This window comes from Dipteris shenzhenensis, chromosome 3 (assembly GCF_047967505.1).
Source record: "Dipteris shenzhenensis isolate YYH24624 ecotype China chromosome 3, Dip_SZ_1.0, whole genome shotgun sequence".
Taxonomy (NCBI): Eukaryota; Viridiplantae; Streptophyta; class Polypodiopsida; order Gleicheniales; family Dipteridaceae; genus Dipteris; species Dipteris shenzhenensis.
This window is the reverse complement of record NC_141598.1, coordinates 14,635,063-14,655,931: the sequence shown is the minus strand read 5'-3', so window position 1 is coordinate 14,655,931 and position 20,869 is coordinate 14,635,063. Positions and strand designations below refer to the sequence as shown.

The 20,869-nt window shown below is 41.7% G+C and overlaps 1 protein-coding gene across 1 annotated transcript; it reads left to right on the top strand.

The window, feature by feature from the left end:
- The first annotated feature begins 1,199 nt into the window (after positions 1–1,199).
- On the top strand, positions 1,200–2,818 carry LOC147903407 (2-oxoglutarate (2OG) and Fe(II)-dependent oxygenase superfamily protein). The gene is made up of 4 exons (XM_087398820.1): positions 1,200–1,224; positions 1,268–1,748; positions 2,075–2,396; positions 2,482–2,818. Exons 2-4 carry the CDS (start codon positions 1,279–1,281, stop codon positions 2,728–2,730), a joined length of 1,041 nt encoding a protein of 346 aa, XP_087254946.1. The 5' UTR covers positions 1,200–1,224; positions 1,268–1,278; the 3' UTR covers positions 2,731–2,818.
- Positions 2,819–20,869: the final 18,051 nt, after the last annotated feature.

Genomic DNA, 20,869 nt, shown 5'->3' with positions numbered 1-20,869 from the left:
GATTGGATCTGGTGCCATTCTCCAAGATCTCTTATGAGGACTTGTAGAATGGCATATGTGCCCATGTTCATAGTCCCATATTAGGTTGTGGAGAATGACACTGTTGCCATTCCCATCTAAGGACCTAGAGAATGGAACTAGTGCTAATCTCCATGTGAGTTTGTGGAGAAAGACACTTATATCATTGTTCTTATCAGTCACATGGAGAGTGGCACTAGTGCCATTCTAATTCAAATTTTAGAGAGTGGCATTGTTGCCATTATCCAAGGTTTGCATATGTGTCAATCTCCATCTGAGTTTTGTGTAGAATGGAATTTGGGCTATTGTCCATATTAGTCACATGGAGAATGGCACCAGTGCTATGAAGACCTCTCTAGGAATGGCACTATTTCCGATCTCATTTGAAGACCAGGAAATGGCACTGGTGCCAACGAAGTCATACTAGGACCTAGACAATGGTGTTGGAGCCAATCCCACAACCCCATGTTAGGAAATGGATAAATGCACTATTGCCAATCTCATATGAGGACATGGAGAATAGCACTGATGCCAATCTCCACAGCCAATCTCATTGGAGAACCTCGACAATATCATGAGTGGCATTGATTCCAATCGGATATGAGAACCAAGTAGTTAGGCGGCCATCAAGGGCCGCCCATCTTTTTTCTTTGTCCATGTCCGGGCCCCAGCTTAGCAATTGGACCATGTCAGACGACCACCATTTTCCATCCATGTCTGTCGGGGTGGTGTGAACCCACCCTTAGGGCCATAGAAGCGTCTAAAGATTTTGAAGATATGAACGCTTTTCTTTGGTTGCTTTTTGGTTGAGCCAGAATCACGTTTATTGGCCCTGCAAAGGGTCTTAGGGTAGTGTCGGTTTTTTTGGTTGGGTTAGTAAAAGTGGCGGTTTGTGAGTAGTCGATCAAGTTGACCGAGTTAGTGGGGACTAGGGTTAGGTCTTAGGTTAATGATGTAGTTAGGAATGTTTGACCCAAACCCAAATCTTACTAAATTTGTTTGACCCAAATAGGAATGTTTGACCCAAATAGGAACTAACCCAAACTTCCTAAATTTGTTTGACCCAAATAGAAACTAACCGAGATCTTACTAAATTTGTTTTAGCAACTTCCTTTATTGGAAGTGCTGAGTACCTAGCCTTGCAGAGCAAAGAGTAGAAGAGTAGAAGGAGCAACAGTGATGAAGGCGAAGGATCCAAGCAGGGCAGAGTACTATAGGATATGACCCACGTGGTTCTCAGAAAGGCCCATAACAAGAGTCATGGCTGGTCCTTTCCCCGAGCCAGTGCAATGTTTGGCCGACAGAGGTATCGGCCATATCCCCCATGCTTACATTCGACCTGCCCACGAGCGCCCTTCAGTCCCCCACAATTCATTCAGCCACGATATCTCCATCCCTGTCATAGATCTTTCCCAGAGTCGATCCACCCTCATCCAGCAGATCGGCCAGGCTTGCTCCCAGTGGGGTTTCTTCCAAATTGTCAATCATGGAGTGCCTTTGGAAGTTCTGCACCAGATGATCTCAGTTGGGTCCCAATTCTTTGCCCTGCCTGTCGAAGATAAGCTTCGATTCGCCTGTAAGCCTGGAGTGTTAGCCTCTGAAGGCTATGGAAGTCGAATGCTTGTGAAGGAGGACCAAGTTTTGGATTGGAGAGATTATTTTGATCATCACACGCTTCCTCTGACACGAAGGCGACCAGTTAATTGGCCCGACACACCCGCTGCATACAGGTGGCCTCATCAATAGACAAGTAATTATTACTGAGTTGTGCCCTTTCAAGCAAAAGTCGAATTTGAATTGCCCGAGCACTCCCGAAGTAACGGTCTATAGAAACCTGAAATTGTCCGCTTGACGGAGGTTAGGCTATTTGAATAAATACAAGCAGATATGTTAACATCCTGAGTCGTTGTAAGGGAAGCTAACAAAGAATTGAGTCAACCAATTAATTTATTCATCAATTCGGGCTCCTGGTATAATTTCTCATACAGCTTCCTAGTTTGAGATAAGCAATGTCTGACTTACTGTGGTGTTATATTGCTGTTTGATTTGTATGCAGGCAAACTGTGGATGAATACAGTCACCAGATGAAGCTTTTAGCACAACGACTATTGGCAATTATTTCTGAAAGTCTAGGCCTTCGGGCTTCGTATATAGAAGACACCCTAGGGGAGCCTTATCAGAATGTGTCTCTGAACTACTATCCGCCATGCCCACAGCCAGAACTCACATTAGGTCTGCAGTCACATTCCGACTTGGGTGTGATCACACTTCTTATGCAAGATGAAGTGGGAGGGTTGCAAGTACGTAAAGATGGTCTTTGGGTGGCAGTGCAGCCCATCCCTGATGCCCTAGTTGTAAACTTGGCAGACCAGATGCAGGTGAGGCTTGACCAGTTTAGTTTCTTGTATTTGTCATACACAGTGTTTCCTCAAGTCTTTCTGATAACGAGGAGCTTTTTTGCAGATTCTCAGCAATGGAAGGTACGTAAGCGTTGAGCATCGTGCTGTAGCAAATATTTCTAAACCAAGAATTTCAGTCGCAACATTTTATGATCCTTCCAAGGATGTTGTTGTTTCACCTGCCTCGGAATTGATAGACACAGAACATCCTGCTCTTTATAAGGGTGTGTTATTTGGGGATCATGTGTCTAACTGGTATTCCAAGGGACCAGAGGGGAAGAAGGTTCTTGACTCTCTCGTTATCATGGCTTGATAAATGTGTTTTGTTTATTGGTGTAGTTGCTGTAAATTTTCTAGATGGTGGAGCCATGTGTTGCCTTGGGAGCTGTGTAATATTCTTTGAAGATCAGTAACTCTATAGCAGTGTTGATTTTTCCATGCAATTTCTATGAACACAAGAGAGCTATGTCAATGTTAGATTTGTTCATAGTCCATATGTGTACTGGTACTTTATGGAACTGTGGGAGAGGAATCAATTTCATTTGTTTCAAGTTTATATTTTGTGGATCGGATGAAAACTTTGTAGCGGTGTTTGTTTTGTCATTGCTGTGTTATTCAAATTTCATACAGGACTGCTGAAAATATCTTCTGCATCTTCAGAGGTCCATTTGCTACTGGTTATATGGAACAGTGAATTTTTTTGAGCTACTGCTTTAACTTATTGCGTGTATGGTTGGCATGCTGGCAGTTATGCAAGTTCCTAGTTATTGCAGTGCATTATAGTTTTTATTAACGTTAAGTCAGGTAGCATTGTGCCATGGAATGAAATACTAGCTTCTCGTGGAGCCACATGTCATAGTTTTAGGAATTGGAAATACAAATATTAAAAATGGCAATAAACCCTCCTACCTCAAACGGCACCGAACTGTCAAAACGTCTCCTTTGTAACTCCTCTTCCTTCTCTCCATTGTAACTCCTCTTCCTTCTCTTGCACTATTGGCTCTTCTTTCCTTTTTGCGTACACACAAATGCTAGAGATCAGGGGCTACATACTCCCTAGCCTTTCATGAAAGCTCTCCATGAGTGGATGGCTATGGCGGCAAAAGCTTGAATTCCTAGCAAACCCCCCTTCCCTTCCTCCAACATTCTTTTTGCCTTCCCCTCCCCAAATTGCAGCCATTTCCTGCACAATTCCACATCTTATTGTGCTCAAACCCCATCTTCCATCCCTGTCCTTTGCAATCTCCGAGCTCTACCCCTCTTGTGGCAGGTGCCTATGCCCAATTTCCCCCTTGGACTCCCGGAAGAAGTGTATTTTTTGCAGAACTTCGCTGCCCTATCGAATTGCGCAGGTAAGCCCTCCCTTTCTGTTTCCCTGTGTCGTAGTTGTTTTTGTTTTTTGGACAATCAAGGAAGAGTATTCGTAGCTTTTGAGGCAAGCCATGAAGGTGGGATGCTCATTGTCCGCCCATCCTGCGTTATTTCGTTGTTTGGAGTTTGCTGCGGTTCACGTTTCTGTGTGAGGAGTCTTACCAAGCCCCTTGGGCGCGCAGCTTCTCTTTCTCTATGGACGAACAAGACCCTCCTTGTAGTCTGCAGCTTGGGGCAGGTTCAGCTGTCTCGGAGTTAGAAGAGCAGAGGACGGAGACTTTACATCAAGACACCGAAGTTTTGTTGTGTGGAGCAGAGCATGTAGATGGCGGCCCTTTGGAGACTGGCCCAGACCTGAACACCACTGGGGCTGAAGATTCCTCAGCACTAGATAAAGCCATTGGAGGGGCTTGTCTTTCTGTAATTTCAGGGAGATATAGGGTTCAAGGTTTTTCGAAGCAGGATAAGGTTTATAAATTCAGCGTTTCCTGCTGGCACTGTAGAAGGTCGACTTAAAGCTGAAGATTCTGCCAGAGCACCCGTATGCGAAAGTTTTTCTTGCGAACGACACTCGCCTGTTACCAATCTTTTCCCACAAACAGTCAGAATTCAAAGATTGTATGGCTTACCTTGATCTCGTTGCAGACCACAAGAAGGGGGCCGAGTCAGATAAGCAGCACGGGGCCTCAGCTTTGGATGCTGCAGGTAAAGGTATTCTAGACCTATTGCCCTCAAAGATTAAGGCAATCTGATCAGCAAACAGGTTCTCAGCCACCACGACATAAGGCTGTTCCAATTTGCTTTGCCCAGCAAGGACCATATTCTGGGTCTACCTGTGGGGAAGCACATATTTCTATCAGCAAAGATCGAAGGGAAGCTATACATGCAAGCCAGCACACCTGTGAGCTCGGATGACGATGTAGAGTACTTTGAATTGCTGATCAAGGTCTACTTCAAAGGTGGCACTCCAATTTCCCTCCAAGAGGGATGCTGTCTCAACATCTGGACTCTCTAGCTATGGGGGGAACTATGGAAGTGAAAGGGCCAGTGGGGCACATCAAATACATAGGAAGAGGCCAGTTTATAGTGGAGGGGAAGCCAGGATACATGAAGAAATGCGCTATGCTGGCAGGAGGGAAAGGTATAACTCCCATGCATCAATTGATTATAAGCGCAATTCTGAAGGATCTTGAAGAGACAACAGAGATCTATCTTGTTTTTGCAAACAAAAGGGAGGAGGATATAATGCTACACTGAGAGCTAGACAAATGGGCAGGGCAGCACTCCAACTTCTAGGTATGGTATGTGGTTTCGAGGGAGGCTGAAAGTGGGTCTTGGAGGTACAATATAGGGTATATCACAGAGGAGATAGTGAGGCAGCATTTAACTCTTGGGTCCTAGAGAACGTAGCTTTTATGTATGGACCTTCTTCTATGATCCAATTTGCCTTCCTAATCTCAAGAAGATGGGCTATGACAAAAGCCTTAAGCCTATGCTATCAGTTTTGAAGTCATCCTTCCAATTAGCCTTTTCTTGGAATGAAGATCAGCTAAAAGCCCATACTGCTATCAGTTTTGACTTCTTCACGTCATTCCTAGCCTCATCTTGGAAAAGAACGAGCCATCCATATGGCCTCACTGTTATCTGCACTACTGTACTTTCCCATGGCAAAGCCATAGGACTTGATTATATTATAAGATAATTCTCACGAAGTAATGGTCCTTGTCAAAACAAAGAGCACACTATTGAAACAAGAGCTTGCTGCTTGACACCAATCTATTTAGCAAGCATTCACAGTTGGATCTTGTAATGTTGAAAAAAATCGTGCTACAATATGCAAAGTCTTATTTGCCAAATTCAAAGTGCTTGACAAATGCAAAGTGTTATTTACCAAACTCAAGTTGCTATGCGCTAAATGCAAGTCAATATGAATCCACGGAAGAGCACGTTCCTTTGTCTTATAATTTTTGGAGAAGAAGTGTGCCAACTCTCCCCCCACACAAATGTCTGGTTATGTGCTAACTACAAAGTACTATATGCCAAATGTGAAGTGCTATGTGTCAAATTCAAATTGTTATGCACTAAATTCAAATTGCTCTGTGTTGAAACAAATTGAAATGAATCCAAGGAAGAGTACATCCCTTGGTCTTATAATTTTTGGAGAGGAACTGTGCTATGTATAGAATGCAAAGTGCTATTACCGAATTCAAAGTGATATGTGCTAAATAAAAACAAAATATGAGGTCATATGCTAAATGCAAATTGCAAATTGCAATCTAATTACATAATACAATAACAACTTATCTCATCTCTAATATCTAAAGTCAATTTCACTTTCTTTGAATTACAATCTTTGTAAAGTGTCTTCAAATTTATTTTGTAACTCTCCTCCCACACAAATGTGTAATTATGCACTAAATGCAAAGTACTATGTGCTAAGTACAAATTGTTGTCTCAAATTCACATTGTTATGTGCTAAATTCAAATTTCTTTGTGATAAATGGAAATTGACATGAACCAAGGAAGGCCATGTTGGAGAGGAAATGTGCCAACTCTCCCTGTATACAAATTTGTGGTTGTGTGAAATGCAAAGTACTATGTGCAGAATGCAAAGTGTTATGTATTGAATGCAAAGTGCTATGTGCCAAATTTAAATCACTATGTGCTAAATTCAATTTTATAAAAAAGAGACTTGTGGTTATATGATAAAATTACAAAATTCAAATGAAACATAGTCTTTGTCATTACAGTTACCTTCCCAAGTCTAGTTTTGTAAGAGTCATACCTCAACAACTAGAAGGATGTAAGGTCTATATGACCATCTTTTAGTTCATGAATACACTTACTTTATTATGACTCTCTCTCTCTCTCTCTCTCGTTCTTTCTCTGCGAGCCATTTCTAACATGGATTAGAGCTAGCTCAATAATAACCTTTCTTTTCTTTTCATAGCTTGAGACCCAGAGGGAATCCCTTTGTCGCTGTGAACAACATTTTCATTCTCATTTCCTTGCCTCCGATGACCATGTTGATAGTCAATCTCTTGGTCAACATATTGGTATTCATTCCTTGGGAAGAATCATAGGAAGGAATCATTAACCTTCTCCTTCACTGCACTATCGCTTTCGTCCTATAAGCAGTTTGATGGTGTCGCGTCCCTTTCAACAACTTAATACCTAGAGAAGCTAGTAAATATGACTGCCAACAACCAGTCGTCGATAGTCAATCTCTTGGTCAATTTTCAGTCCTTTGAAAGAATCGTGGGAAGAAACCATTAATCTTCTCCTTCATTGAACATACTTAACATCTAGAGAAGCTACCTCCCACCAGCTGTTTCTTGTCCTTGCCTCCCACCAACCATTTCTTGCCTTCCACTGACTGGTCGATAGTTAACCTCTTGGTCAACATATTGGTTTTTAGTCCTTGAAAAGAATCGTGGGGATAAATCATTAATATTCTCCTTCACTACACTATTGCCTTTATCCTATAAGCAGTTTGATGGTGTCAACTAGTGTGTGATCCTTTCAACAAACTTTATCATCTCAAGAAATTCTGTCTAGATCAGTGTGTGAATAGCCCCTTGTTGGACCTTGGAGTATTATGCTTAATGCACACAAGGCATGGGTTCTTACTCTAAGCTCTAACCGACATGTTATATGTTGTGGCAACACATAAATTAGATTGTTACATGGCCTTTGAAGGAAACACAATGATTATATAAGAGAATAGAATGCTTTCTTGAATTGTGCAAATGTTATAATAGAAGAGAGAGAGATATATATACACATATGTAGCAATGCAAGCTCTCGAGGGGTTCTTTATTTGTAATTCCTCTGATTTTAAAATCTCTTATCTCTGAAATTTTTATTTATAAAAAACTCCCTGTTTCTATTTAATCTATGAATAGCCCCATTAAATGGTATCCTTCTGTATGTAAAAAGGTGCAAAAGAAAGATTTTAAAATTTCCTTTTGTTAAACCCATGTGCTATGCTTACATATTTATGAGTGACAGCTCCCCCTCCCCTAAGCCATAGTTGCATCAAAAATCCCTAAATCTAGATCTTATACTATTTGAATGACTTTCTAGAAATCCCCTTCATTCAAGTGACCTAACACATGACCAAGACCATGCTAATCACAACAAGGGTTGACCCGAGGTGTAGTGTAACTTGATTTTGGCCTTCATGAGTAGGGCATGTGAAGAGGTATGTGGAGGTGCCCTTCTCGTGGTACACGATACACATTCTTCACCTTCTCCAACTAAAGGTGGTTCCCTAGATTCCTATGAGAGAGTTGTGGATCAAATAACAGGTGCCCCAAAAGATTATCTATAGATTTTGGACATGTTTGTGGACCAACCGTCAGTCGTGGAAGATTACATATTTCTCCTATCTCGCAGAAGGTTACAACATGTGCCCTAGAAGGTTATCCATAGATTTTAGACATGTTTATGGACCAACCGTCTCATGATTTTTGATGGACCTGTCCATCAATCCTCATGACACCAAGAATGTTTAACATTATCCAGTACAAAAGTAGAGTACATTGCCTCTAGTCATGTTACTTAAGAAGCTATTTGCTCTTTCCCACGGCTTCCGTCGGAAGAGCAGGGTATTCTCAGTATGCAGGGTTCCGAGGCTTTTTGTCATCTACAAATATATCGGTGTTGTCGTTTGTAGTATAAGTGTAGCTTAGGACCTCGAGTCAGATTCTAGTGAGAGACATAGGCTTAAGTATGGTAAGCAAACACAGTGCATTCATGTGTGAAAGGAATGTGTGTAATCATGGTTGGGGTAATGAAGGCTTTCACCTTCATTGGGGGTTGAAGGGTTTAGGAGGAGTTTAAGGGTTAGCGGGAGGTTCACAGTTTAGAAGGGAGTTCCAAGGTTCAAAGAGAGGTTCCAGAGTTTAGAAGAGGTTCAAGGGTTAGAAGGAGGGTCCAAGGTTTAGGGTAGAGTACATGGTGGAGAACTCGTCCCCCTTGTAGTTCATGGAGGTCAAGGGTTGAGGCTCTAAGGGTGTAGGGGGGAAAGAAGAGAGAGGAGAAGGAAGGAGGAGAAGATATAGGAGAAGGGAGGAGGAGGAGGAGGAGGAGGAGGAGGGAGGAGGCGGGAGGAGGATGAGAAGGAAGGAGGAGGAGGAGGGAGGAGGAGGAGGAGGAGGAAAAGGATGGGTTGCAAGGTTGGAGGAGAGGGGAGGAGTTGCAAGGTTAGGACATGCTTTTGGATGTGGAGTGCAAGGAAGCATGGGCACTTGAGACAATTTCTTAGAATACCAAAGTAGAACTCAACACAATGCCCCAAAGACTGTGGGCTTCATTCCATTATGGGGTATTTATATAAGTTGGAGAGCTTCTCTCTCTGCATGTAGGAATTGTAAGACATTCTCTCTCTACAAGTAGAACTTGCATATAGAACTTGCATGTAGGAGTTGCAAGTTGCATGTTGTGTGTAGGAGTTGCATCTTGCATGTAGAACTTGCATGTAGAACATGCATGTAGGAGTTGCAAGTAGAACTTGCATGTTGAGGATTCCCAAGAGAGATTATTCCTAGCCTTATGCAAGTAAAAGCAGAGCTTTGCCACTACTCTACACAGATTCTATACTACCTAAGTCCATGTTGGCACAGAGACAACATACTCTTGGATCCATTTTATTACCCATCCTCGGGTTATGGCTTATTGTGATCACGGAGTTGGGATGCCATGCGTGTAATCTAGTGGCTATGGAACTTGTGTCGTGCCAGTCGATCCTGTTGTAAAGCCTTGGCACCATACAATTTTTGCTCAATTTCTAGGTAGCCTGTATCCACCCTTTGTTCGAACAGAGATATGTGGCATGCTTCTAGAAAGATGACTCTTTGATAGAGTCGGCTTGTAATATGAGCATCGATCCATTCATTGGGATTGAAAATGAGTGGAGGCAAATGGTGGTCGCTGTGGTTGGGGACTCTAGAATATATTCCAATGTTTTGCAAAAGATAGCACTTTGGCGAAGGAAGCAGTCAATGTTGCCGCACATTATTTTCTCATGCTGTTAAAGTGCTCGGATCAGTGTGCTTTGGATATTTCATTCTACACTAGAGTATGGCTCGATCATTGGCCAAGGTGCGATCTTCGCCCAAAGTGTGTATGTTGGCTTCCCATATATGATGTCGTGGAACTGCATAAAACTTGGGATGGGTTCTGAGACATGGAGGTGCACGTAGGTACTCTTTCAAGAAGATTACATCAAAGAGCTTGGGATGGTGCCAATCAGGTTGTGGATCCAACTTGCTTACCCAATGTTCACTAATTTGACGCTGATGAAGGTTAGTAGGGAAGTTGTCCAGGGTCCATCCGCCTCGAGTTTTCATATCAAGATATTTGCTTCAGAAATCCTTGATGGGGCTACTGGGAAGTGGTATCACATCAAAATCATACCCATCATTGCAATTTGGCATGGGAGTACGAATTGGATTATCTAGATCCTGATATTCAAAATCAAATACTGGGTCATTTTTTGATGATGGCAGCACAAGTAGTGTCGGAGGTGATGACGAGGTAGGGAGAGAATCTGGGGACATGGGGGAGAAATATGGAAGAGTGTTAGTTGTGGAAGGGGGATCACAGGGGAGGTGGGGAAGAACTGCGAAAATGGTTTGAGCAGCTTGGTAATCCTCGAGGGTAGGATTAGCAAGGGAAGGGAAGAACCTAGGTGTGAGGGGCTTGTCACTCTTGGGTTAGTTGAAAGTGGTGAGAGGCATGGGCAAAGAGACGATGAAGGGAGTAGATGTTAGGATGGAGCTTGGGCAAGGTTAAGAGGGTGGTAGCAGCAAGGGTAAGTGAGGTTATGAGGTTCGCATAGAGAGTGGTTAGATATGGGAAGTTGAATGTGAGATAGGCCTTATCATCTTCTGACACTTCTTTTTGTTGGTGCGATGGGATCATCAGCAGAAAGGGTGGGATGTCAGTTATGTCATGCCTTGCAAATAATAGTGATGGCCTTTATAGCAATGGCAACAAACTAGCAATAACCATGAGGGGAGGAGAACCCATGAGGCATCCATATGTGATGAAAGCATCCAACCTGAGTGCTATAAACCCGACATGTGTAGACAAGCAGCAGATATTTTTCTCATCTTCAGACAAGTCTTGGCAAATTATGTGCAGAGTTTTGGTCCCTATGGAACATTCCCATTTGATTGTTGGATGAGCAGATATGATCTTGATTTGGAGTTGCTTCCATTGGATAAGCACTCATTCTTTGAGGTGATCTTCCACTTGTAGAGTGGCCACAAGCTCTTGGTACAACACCTTTGTGCATTGTAGTGAGACTTCATTAGTGTTGCCTTCCATTGCCTCATTGTTGTGCACTAGAAATTGGAGTTCAAGTTTGGAGATGATTATCTTTTGGGATTGCATCTCATCCATTTTTTCTTTATATTTATGGTAGATGAATGTATATGTCTCCTTAAGCTATCTCATTTGCAAGGTGACCTGCGCTTGTCGAGGAATGACTTCAGTGGTATTGGACCTTAGTCAAAGACTTGTGCTTGTGAAGTGCTGGCCTCTATAGAGGTAGCAAGTTGGTCCTTTAAGATTTTGAAGTCCCTTGTAAGCTCTCTAATGTTAAATGTGCGTATTGCCAAAGATTGTTGGATGTCTTCAAGCTTGTCTTGGAAATCTTGGAGCTCTTCTTCTTTGTGGATTAGAGTGAGTCAAGCTTGTGCTAGTGCCTCCATCTGCTGAGCATGTGTGGAGGTCAAGTAGTCATAGGAGGTCTATAGAATTGCCATAGCTTGTACTACTACTGTCGGTTGTATTTGGCTTTGGTGGAGGTTGGAGGTCACATCCCTCACTGCCTTCTCTTGAGCTTAGAGAGCTTGGTTCATGCGTACTTCTTCAACCTCTTTCTCATCTATTTGTGCCTGAAGTGCCCTGACCTCTTTGGCAATTCTGTGGAATTGGTCTTCAATTGCCGCTCCAGTCTGTCTTTCCAATTCTCGTGAATGTTCCTCCTTGGCCAAGCTAGTGAATCGTTTTAACATTTGGAGCATTTGGCTAGCTTGATGATGGAGAATGACAGATGGTGATGAGGACTGGTGGGACTACTGATACAATTAGTGCCCATGTAGCCATCCTAATGATTCTGCAATACTTGTTGGGGGTTGTTCCAATGGTATTTTAGTCACTTGGGTACAGTAGTCATACTATTGATATGGCACTAGCTCCCATTGTAACTCATGTGGTGTTGGTGCTGATGTAGCCTTAGGCTCTGGTGCTGATGTAGCCTTAGGCTCTGGTGCTGATGTAGCCTCAGGCTTTGGCTACTATTGTTGTTCGAGATATATTGATTGCAGTTGTGCACCTAGCTATAGCATCTCATGGGGAAATTCTGTGGGGGTTAAAGGCAGTGAGTACTCCATTGCCTCCATATGTGAAACTGAGTCATACAGATAGTCCCAAATCAGATGAGGAGAGGGCCATGATGGCCAAGGTTCCTTATGCATCAGCAGTTGGGAGTCTTATGTATGCTATGATAGCTACTAGACCAGACATTGCATTTGCAGTGGGAGTTGTTAGCCGGTATATGGCTAATCCAGGAAAGAGGCATTGGGAGGCAGTTAAGTGCATCATGAGGTACATGAAGGGTACCAAGGAGATGTGCATCTGCTTTGGTAAAGGAGACATGCGTGTACTTGGGTACACAGATTCAGACTATGTAGGGCATGTGGATAGTAGGAGATCCACTTCTGGATATGTGTTCACCTTTGCAGGTGGTGCAGTGTCGTGGATGTCTCGCGCACAGAAGTGTGTTGCTTTGTCTACCACAGAGGCTGAGTATGTTGCAGCCACAGAGGGTTGCAAGGAGGCTATATGGCTTGATCGGCTAGTGGGAGATTTGGGGATTCATACCGACATTGCATAGTGATTCCATGAGTGCTATTCAGCTAGCACGGAATCCAGTCTTTCATGCAAAGACCAAACACATTGAGGTCAGGTACCATTTCATCAGGGAGGTACTTGAGGACAAGCGCATAGAGCTTGTCAAGGTTCATACAGATGATAACCCTGCAGATATGCTGACGAAGAGTCTACCTAGTCAGCGGTTTGAGTATTGTCGTGTATTGATGGGCATTGGATAGCATGCTCACTAGTTGTTCTCCCTTAAAAGCACATTGTCCTTTAAGTGGGAGGTTGTGGGGGTTAAAGGTCACTGTGCCTTTACCCCGGTTATGTACAATACTCAAACACATATATAAATGAATGAAAAAGAAGATTAGGGTGGTTCTGCACCCACCAAAACTTGTGTGGCTCTCTGTTTCTCTCTCTCCTTCTTCCATTCTTGCTTCCGTTGAGAGCACTCTCAAATTCCTCGATCCAAACTCCAGAATAGGCATTTCTTTGGAGGTATCTGCATTTGCCAATGTGATAGTAGGAGAAGTTGGTGATGGCTCCCATGCTAATGAGAAGGGAATGTCCAAGTCCTCAATAGGTTTTGCTGATTGGGGCAGAGTCATTTCTCGTTCCTGTAGCTCTTTATTGAAGATTTCAGCCAATAAGTGTGGAATTTTACATTTTTGGCCTGATGAACCATCTCGTTTTTTTATGAAGAAGATGACTAACTACTAGATCCAGTCTTGCTTTAGCTTCCTACTTAGCAAAACAAATGTTCGAAGTGGAAGGGATCGAATCTTGCCATGCTTAACCCCTAGGATTGTGGAGAGCAATTGTGCTGCTTCCTTGAGGCGAGGGTTAATGATGGTGTGAAGTAATATCCTGTCCCTATGGAACTTTGTGCCCTTGGTGAGGAGAGGCTGTACTTTGATAAATTTAGCATCGGTAGGCCTTAAAGAGTATTTTGCACCTTGTGTTGGGAGTGAGAAAGCCCTTTGAATGACAGTACTGTCGAGGATAATGTTGAGTGGGCTCTGATGTACAGTGATAGTGCCATACTTGCCAACTTGGGCATCACTGGAGTGGTAAGAATGGAGAAAGTCCCTGATGTATGGGGTCATTGTAGGGCTGTCCTCCAAGGATTTTAGGCTCTCATATGCCAATGCATCATGGTTGGCTACAGTGAAGAAAGCAAAGCATACAAATTGTATGATCCCATCAACCGCAAAGTCATTATCTCCAGAGATGTAATCTTCGATGAGGAATCAGAATGGAAAACCTCACCTACACAGGAGATAGAAGCATCGACTTCACAGTCATCTACAGAACAGGTTGATGAAGAAGAGCAAGAATTGCCAGCAACACCCCAAGCAGTGCCACAGCAGCTCAGACGGTCTACTAGGGAAAGCAGACCACCAGCCAGATTGACATATGCTCAGAAAGGCAAAGCAATTCAGGTGGAAACCACCAACTATGCTCTTATGACTACCATCATGGCTACAGAAGAGCCAGTGTACTTCGAAGACGCAGTAGATAAGCCAGAATGGCAAACTGCTATGAATGAAGAAATGGATGCTTTGTATAAAAATAACACTTGGGAATTATGCGACCTTCCACCAGGAAAGAAGGCCATAGCCAACAAATGGGTATACAAAGTGAAGTACAATCCAGATGGCAGTATTCAGAGATACAAAGCCAGATTAGTTGCAAAAGGATTTGCACAACAATATGGTCAAGATTATGATGAGACTTATGCTCCAGTAGCAAAGATGGATTCCATACGGTTCTTGATATCACTAGCGACACTCAGTAAATGGAATGTGTATCAGCTCGATGTCAAGAATGCATTTCTCAATGGTTATCTAGACGAGGAAGTCTACATGCAACAACCAGCCGGTTATGTTGAACCAGGAAAGGAGAACAAGGTTTGCCATCTCAAGAAAAGTCTCTATGGCTTAAAGCAAGCACCCAGAAGTTGGTACAATAGAATTGACAAGTATTTTGCTGATCTGGGATACATGAAGTCCAATGCAGATCATACTCTCTACTACAAAGTTCAAGGGGAAGATATTACTATTGCACTTTTGTACGTAGATGATCTGATTGTGACAGGAAGCAAGGATAGCTTCATCAGAAAACTAAAACAAGACTTATCTGCAGAGTTCGACATGAAAGATCTTGGACTTATGCACTATTGTCTTGGAATTGAGTTCTGGAGAGATTCAGATAGCACATTCATGAGTCAGCTCAAATATGTTGACAGTCTCCTGAAGAAGTTTCATATGGCAGATTGCAAGATTGCAGCCACTCCCATGGAACAGAGTTTGAAACTTACTAAAGATTCAGAAAAGCCTACAGTCAATGACAGATACTACAGGCAACTCATTGGATCTCTTATATATCTGACAATCACACGGCCAGATATTTGTTATGCAGTAAGCTCACTAGCACAGTTTATGGCAAATCCAAAACAGTCTCACTGGAATGCAGCCAAAAGAGTCTTGAGATACATCAGAGGTACAAGACAATTTGGGATAGAATACAGAGGAAGTCATCCACGGTTGCATGGATACTGTGACAGTGACTATGCTGGAGATCATGAGACCAGGAGATCGACACAGGGATATGCATTTTTCCTTGGTCAAGGTGCTATATCATGGTTGTCAAACAAACAGCCAACTGTTTCTTTGTCTTCGACTGAAGCAGAATATAGAGCACTCACTACAGGTGCATGTGAGGCTATATGGCTCAGAAGACTATTGTCAAAAATAGATTACTTTGATGAATCAAAGCCAACAACAATATACTGTGATAATCAATCGGCTCAAGCATTGGCCAAAAATCCAGTATATCACTCCAGAACAAAGCACATTGATGTCAGAGAGCACTTCATCAGAGAAAGAGTGTTACTTGGTGACATCACACTGCAGCATTGTGATAGCAAAGAAAATGTTGCAGACATCTTTACCAAACCACTCGGTAAAGAGCTATTCGAGAAACACCGACTAGCTCTTGGTTTGATGCAGAGGAAGGACATTCCCATTAAAGGGGTGTGATGGAATGTAATGCTCAGTCCTTCTTCGATTCCCCAGAATCATCATCTTGAGGGAAGGCCTACTTCATGATGTTGATCTTGAGGGAAGGTGTTGAGAGTTCACGCTCAACATCATGTGATCATGTGTGCATAGCACCATCACGTGATCATATGTGCATAGCACTAACCTTATAGAGTGCTATAAAGGAAAGGGTTAGATCCCCTAACCCTAACCCTAAAAGGGTTTGTATATATTCTATTTTTTCAACTAATTCTAGTGTACAATTAGTCATTTGTGGTGTGCTCTCTAGCTGTGCCCTCTCTCCTCATCTCCACTCTTCTCTTCTCCCCTCTTCATATTTTGTCAAATCAATCCCCCATTTTTCAAATGGTTTTTGTGCAACAACTCTTGTTATGGTATTGAAGTATTTGTGTTGTGGTTTAGTAGTCCGTTGGCATACATCACAGCCTTTGACATATTCATAGGCATCTGCCCAAAGTGTTGGCCACTAGTAGCCTCCGAGGAGGACTTTTCTTGCTGTGGCTTCGCCTTGGAAGTGTCCTCCTGCAATGCCTTCATGGACTTCACTTAGGATTGGCATGATCTCATGAGGCCTTACACATCTTCTTAAAACCTGGTCCTTGCCCATCTTGTATAATTGTCTGGCAATGAGTTGATAGGGTGCAGCTTTTAAATTTAGTTTTCTGGCATCCACTGCTTTCATTTCAGGGGTGGTCTTCCTACCATTAACTACCCAATGATATCTACACACCATTCTGGAACAACATCTATCTCAAATAGTGTGGCATTTGGCAAGTCATCTTCTACTACAATGGCTTCTTCTCCCGACTTGACACGAGACATGTGATCGGCAATGTAGTGTTGGGCACCTTTGCAGACCACTATTTTGAAGTTGAATTCTTGAAGCAAGAGGAATTCTGCTCCACTGAAATGTCAATGTCCACCTAGAATTCTAAGTATCTTGTTGTCTACACTGGCGGGATCCACTAAAAGACAAGCGTGTCCCCCTAATCCGAGATCTCATGAATCTCTTCAGTCACCATGAGGGAGCCAATTGACTTGGTCCAGTTGATATGAGCCTCGGATGCCATATAGTATAACTCAAGGTCTCCTTGTACTCAATCTCACTACATCATCCTCTACAAATCTTTCCATGTCATCTCTAAAGTCCACAAACGAAAAAGGAAAGGAGCAAGAGGGCAATATTAGCATACTGAGGGGGAACAAGAGGAGGCCTCTCTTGTTGTACCCCCAATAAGCATTAGGATGGTACTCCTTGTATGCAAGGTAGAGAGCTTGTGAATCCATCTATTCAACAAACCCATCCTGTATATGGTGCCCAAGGCCACTCTACCTTATCATAAGCCTTCTCAAAATTCAAGAGAAGGATGTCAATAAGCTTAGTCTGTTATCGGACCCAATCTATTGCCTCCCAAAAAATGAAGATGTTTATTAGGATAGATACTATCCTAAACAAAACTCTTTTGTATGTCATGAATGATTTCAGCAAGATGGGGTTTAATTATAGGCTCAAGATCTTGCCTATCTTGCCTAAGATCTTGTAAGGTAATGGCAAGTAGCTTTATCAGGCACCAATGCTGAAGGTCTGATTCTCCCCCTTTTGTGATAACCAAATTCCACCTTAAAGCAATGACTAGGGAAGCAAGATAGAGTCAAAAATCTCTTAAAAGGATAGACATAGGAGTGTAGGTATGCACCCCCAAAAGTAGCTAAAGGAGTACGGTGTCAACTCCTCATCTATGGATGAGGGTTCCACTTGCCTACGCATGCTCAGAAACCATTGAATAAATGTGTGTCCATAATAACTCTTAGATTGGAAGGACCTAGGGGACTTCCTCTTAGATTGAAACAACTAATGATAGAAAATAATGGTTATGTCTGGAATTTCCTAAGGGTCAATGTACATCTCACCGCTTTCATCTCTCAAGCACTACAATTTAGTCCTTGCTAAGTGAGTGATAGTGGTCTAAAAGAAGTGTCTTGAACAAAGTCCATAAACCCATAAGATAAAGGCACTTAGAGGGATCAAGTTCACAAGTGCCAATGAAGTTGACTGACAAAGATAAACATGAAGCATGGCTAAGGAAACATACTCAAATATGCAAAAAATATCAAATCATGAAAGGAATGACAGAGAACATGGATCAAAATATTCATACACATAGAGATGGTGGGGAGATTGACAAAACACCAAGAAGATGATATAATAGAGATAAGTGTGAGGCATAGTAAAGACACATGATGACACACATAAAATAGAAAAATCCTCAAAATATATGTGGGCATGCAAATAGGCACCCCACGCAAGTTAAATCCAACAAGGATGACATGACATTATCAAACAAGTTGGAACATCAATTGAGGAACATTACTATGCAAAAATCCCATCTAGTGAAGTCTGATGATCGTGCTCATAGCCCGAGGCACACTACTTGTCTAGAAAATGATGCATTCTTCACCTATTTCAAAAACAAGTCATGACTACAAGTTGAACAAGAACACACATATGACTACTTTGTTAAGTGGCTATATCATTTTGACTTGTATTCATTTTTGTGTTGTGCAAGAAATACTCCATCATGCCAAAGGCACACTATTTCTCCAGAAAATGATCAAACACGTATTTTCTAAATTGTTCTTGGTGTGGCTATATCTTTAAGATAGGATACTAGCTTAGTAGTCTTGAAGGTAACTTCTTGTCAATAAAACCACCAATATTGATCCTTCAAGAGTACCACATATGTCTATGTTTTGCAGGCCGATTGAAGTCTTGGTTTAAAGCCAACATCTCACCAACATTTGGTGATGCTTAGATGAAAAATCTTGCCTTAACGATCTTGCCCTCAAGCTTCAAACCCTATGATTGATATCATTCTTTGGTCACTTGACCTTTCTTCATTTGGCCTTGGTACATATAGGGAAATGCCAATAAACACATAGAGAAAAATAAATCTAACCTACACATGCTTTATGATGGATGCATATGCTCTTTTTGGCGATATGTGATTCTATCTCTAAATTTCTCTTATTCATGTAAGCATTCAAATTTAGCAAATGGAAAGTTATTATTATGACTTTATGATGGATGCATGTGCTCTTTGTGGCAACATGCGATTCTATCTCTCTTGAGTATGAAAGTGCATATAGGTGACTATCAATACGGCCATTGCCAGTTGGTGGGCAAAGTATTGCCATGGTATAATAACCTCAAATAGGTACTTTGTTGGCCTAAGCTTGTTGTGGATCTCAAAAGTAAAGCTTTGCATTTGGTTTGGCTAGTTGAAGCAAGATGCTAGCTATGTGTTTCAAGATGAACATGGATTGCTCCACAAGATAAGTGATGCAATGCATTATGTTGGAGTTTCTTGAAATTGTACACATGACTAGTTGAATGCCCTTGAAAAGGCCCCCCAAAATTGTAATGCCAAGGTCCAATTGGTCATAACATTCTTTTCATGACTACACATAGAACATCTACATAAATTTGCAAGGATTTTTGAGGCTTGAAGATGATATGTCATGATTTGATTGAGTGTTTGGTATTTTTCTCTTTTCGATGACCAACATGGAACCCCTTAGTATTTAAATGTTGAAAATAGGATTCGGGATGCTATCTAGTCTTGATATGAGGGATTTCTATTTCACCATATTGTTGGTGTTTTCGACCTTGGTTTCACTTGATAAATTTACTTTCCTTGTGAGTAGGTCCTTGCTCATTGATCCTCCATTTTTGTGGTCCACAAGAGCCACCATGAAACATGGTGTCCTTGTGTTGTATCACTATCATCAGATTAGTCTAACCTATCTCTTTCCTGGATTTTATCTTGTAGTGTAGTGGCTACCACAAATTCAAAATCATGTAGACTATGTTGTTTACTACAAAAGGTTGATTTGCCTTGCCCTTTTTTTGTATGCTCTTACATCATCCATTCACTCCCCTTGTGTGGGGAATTAATTTCATGGTTTAGTTGAATCACTGATACATTGATTTTAGGGTTTGATAGTCACTCCAACTCTTGCTCAAGCTGCATCTTGATGGTTTGGATCTCCCTTCACCATCCATGTATAACAAAATCTATTGTGGTATTTGTGGCTCACTATCTCCAATTACATGGGAGGTTGAATATTTTTGTGGTCTTTATCCCTAACACTCAGAGCATTTTATAATACTGGTTTTTGATGATCTTCAAGGTAAGGATGATTTTGTTGGTACCTTGTGCATCTTGAAGACATTCTCAGTTGTCTAGTAGTGTGATTTTGTGAGTTTCTTCCACCTCCCATGTTCTTTTCTTTGTTGATGCAAAATTTAGTGGCTCTTTGTCATGCCAAATTACTGCATTAGCACAAGATTTGCATAGCCTCTAGTTTTGGCACTCAATACATTTTGTAACTGGTCGCTTAGGGGCAAGGATGAGTTTGTTGGTGCCACATGTCTCCTAAAGTTATGTAAAGTTCTAGCTATTGCCAGATTTGTCCTATGTGAAATTTCCCTCAACTTTTTGCAAAATTTTAGGAGCTCCTTAAGAGGGCCTTTTAAGGTGCCAAATCTCCCTAATGGTTCATTTCATTCAAGATCTTGACAAATTGTTTTCTCCCATAGGTATATGGAAACAATAAGCTACTAAATAACAAGACATGAAGAAAAGTTTTCCAAATGTGAAATTAGTTGCTAATAAAATCATCTTGGGCCATTTATGCCAAAAAATAAGAAGAGTCCTCAATAAATGGATGTGTATAGATGCCAAAAATACTTTTAAAGAATTCTTATGAAAGTGACAATTTGAGAAATAAAGCATAGAAAAAACTTGGCTTCTTAGATTCACCATGGTGGAAATATGTCGCTAAAATTAGGTCCCAAAATAAACAAAAAAAAGACAATAAATTCAGTCAAACTAGTGATTGACCAATTAAAAGGGAAACCTCATAATTTAGAGATAAGGAGCCTTAAAATCAACCAGCCATGCTCCAATTAGCAAGAGGATCTTGAGAGCCTTAGCCAAAATAGAATGCTACAAAAAAACTCAAGAAATCCATCTTCTTGCATTGTGTCTTTCTCCTTAAGTTGCATTAAGTTCGTCCGATTTTTTTTTAAATTCGTGAAAGCAAGTCAAATACTCATTTTTCCAA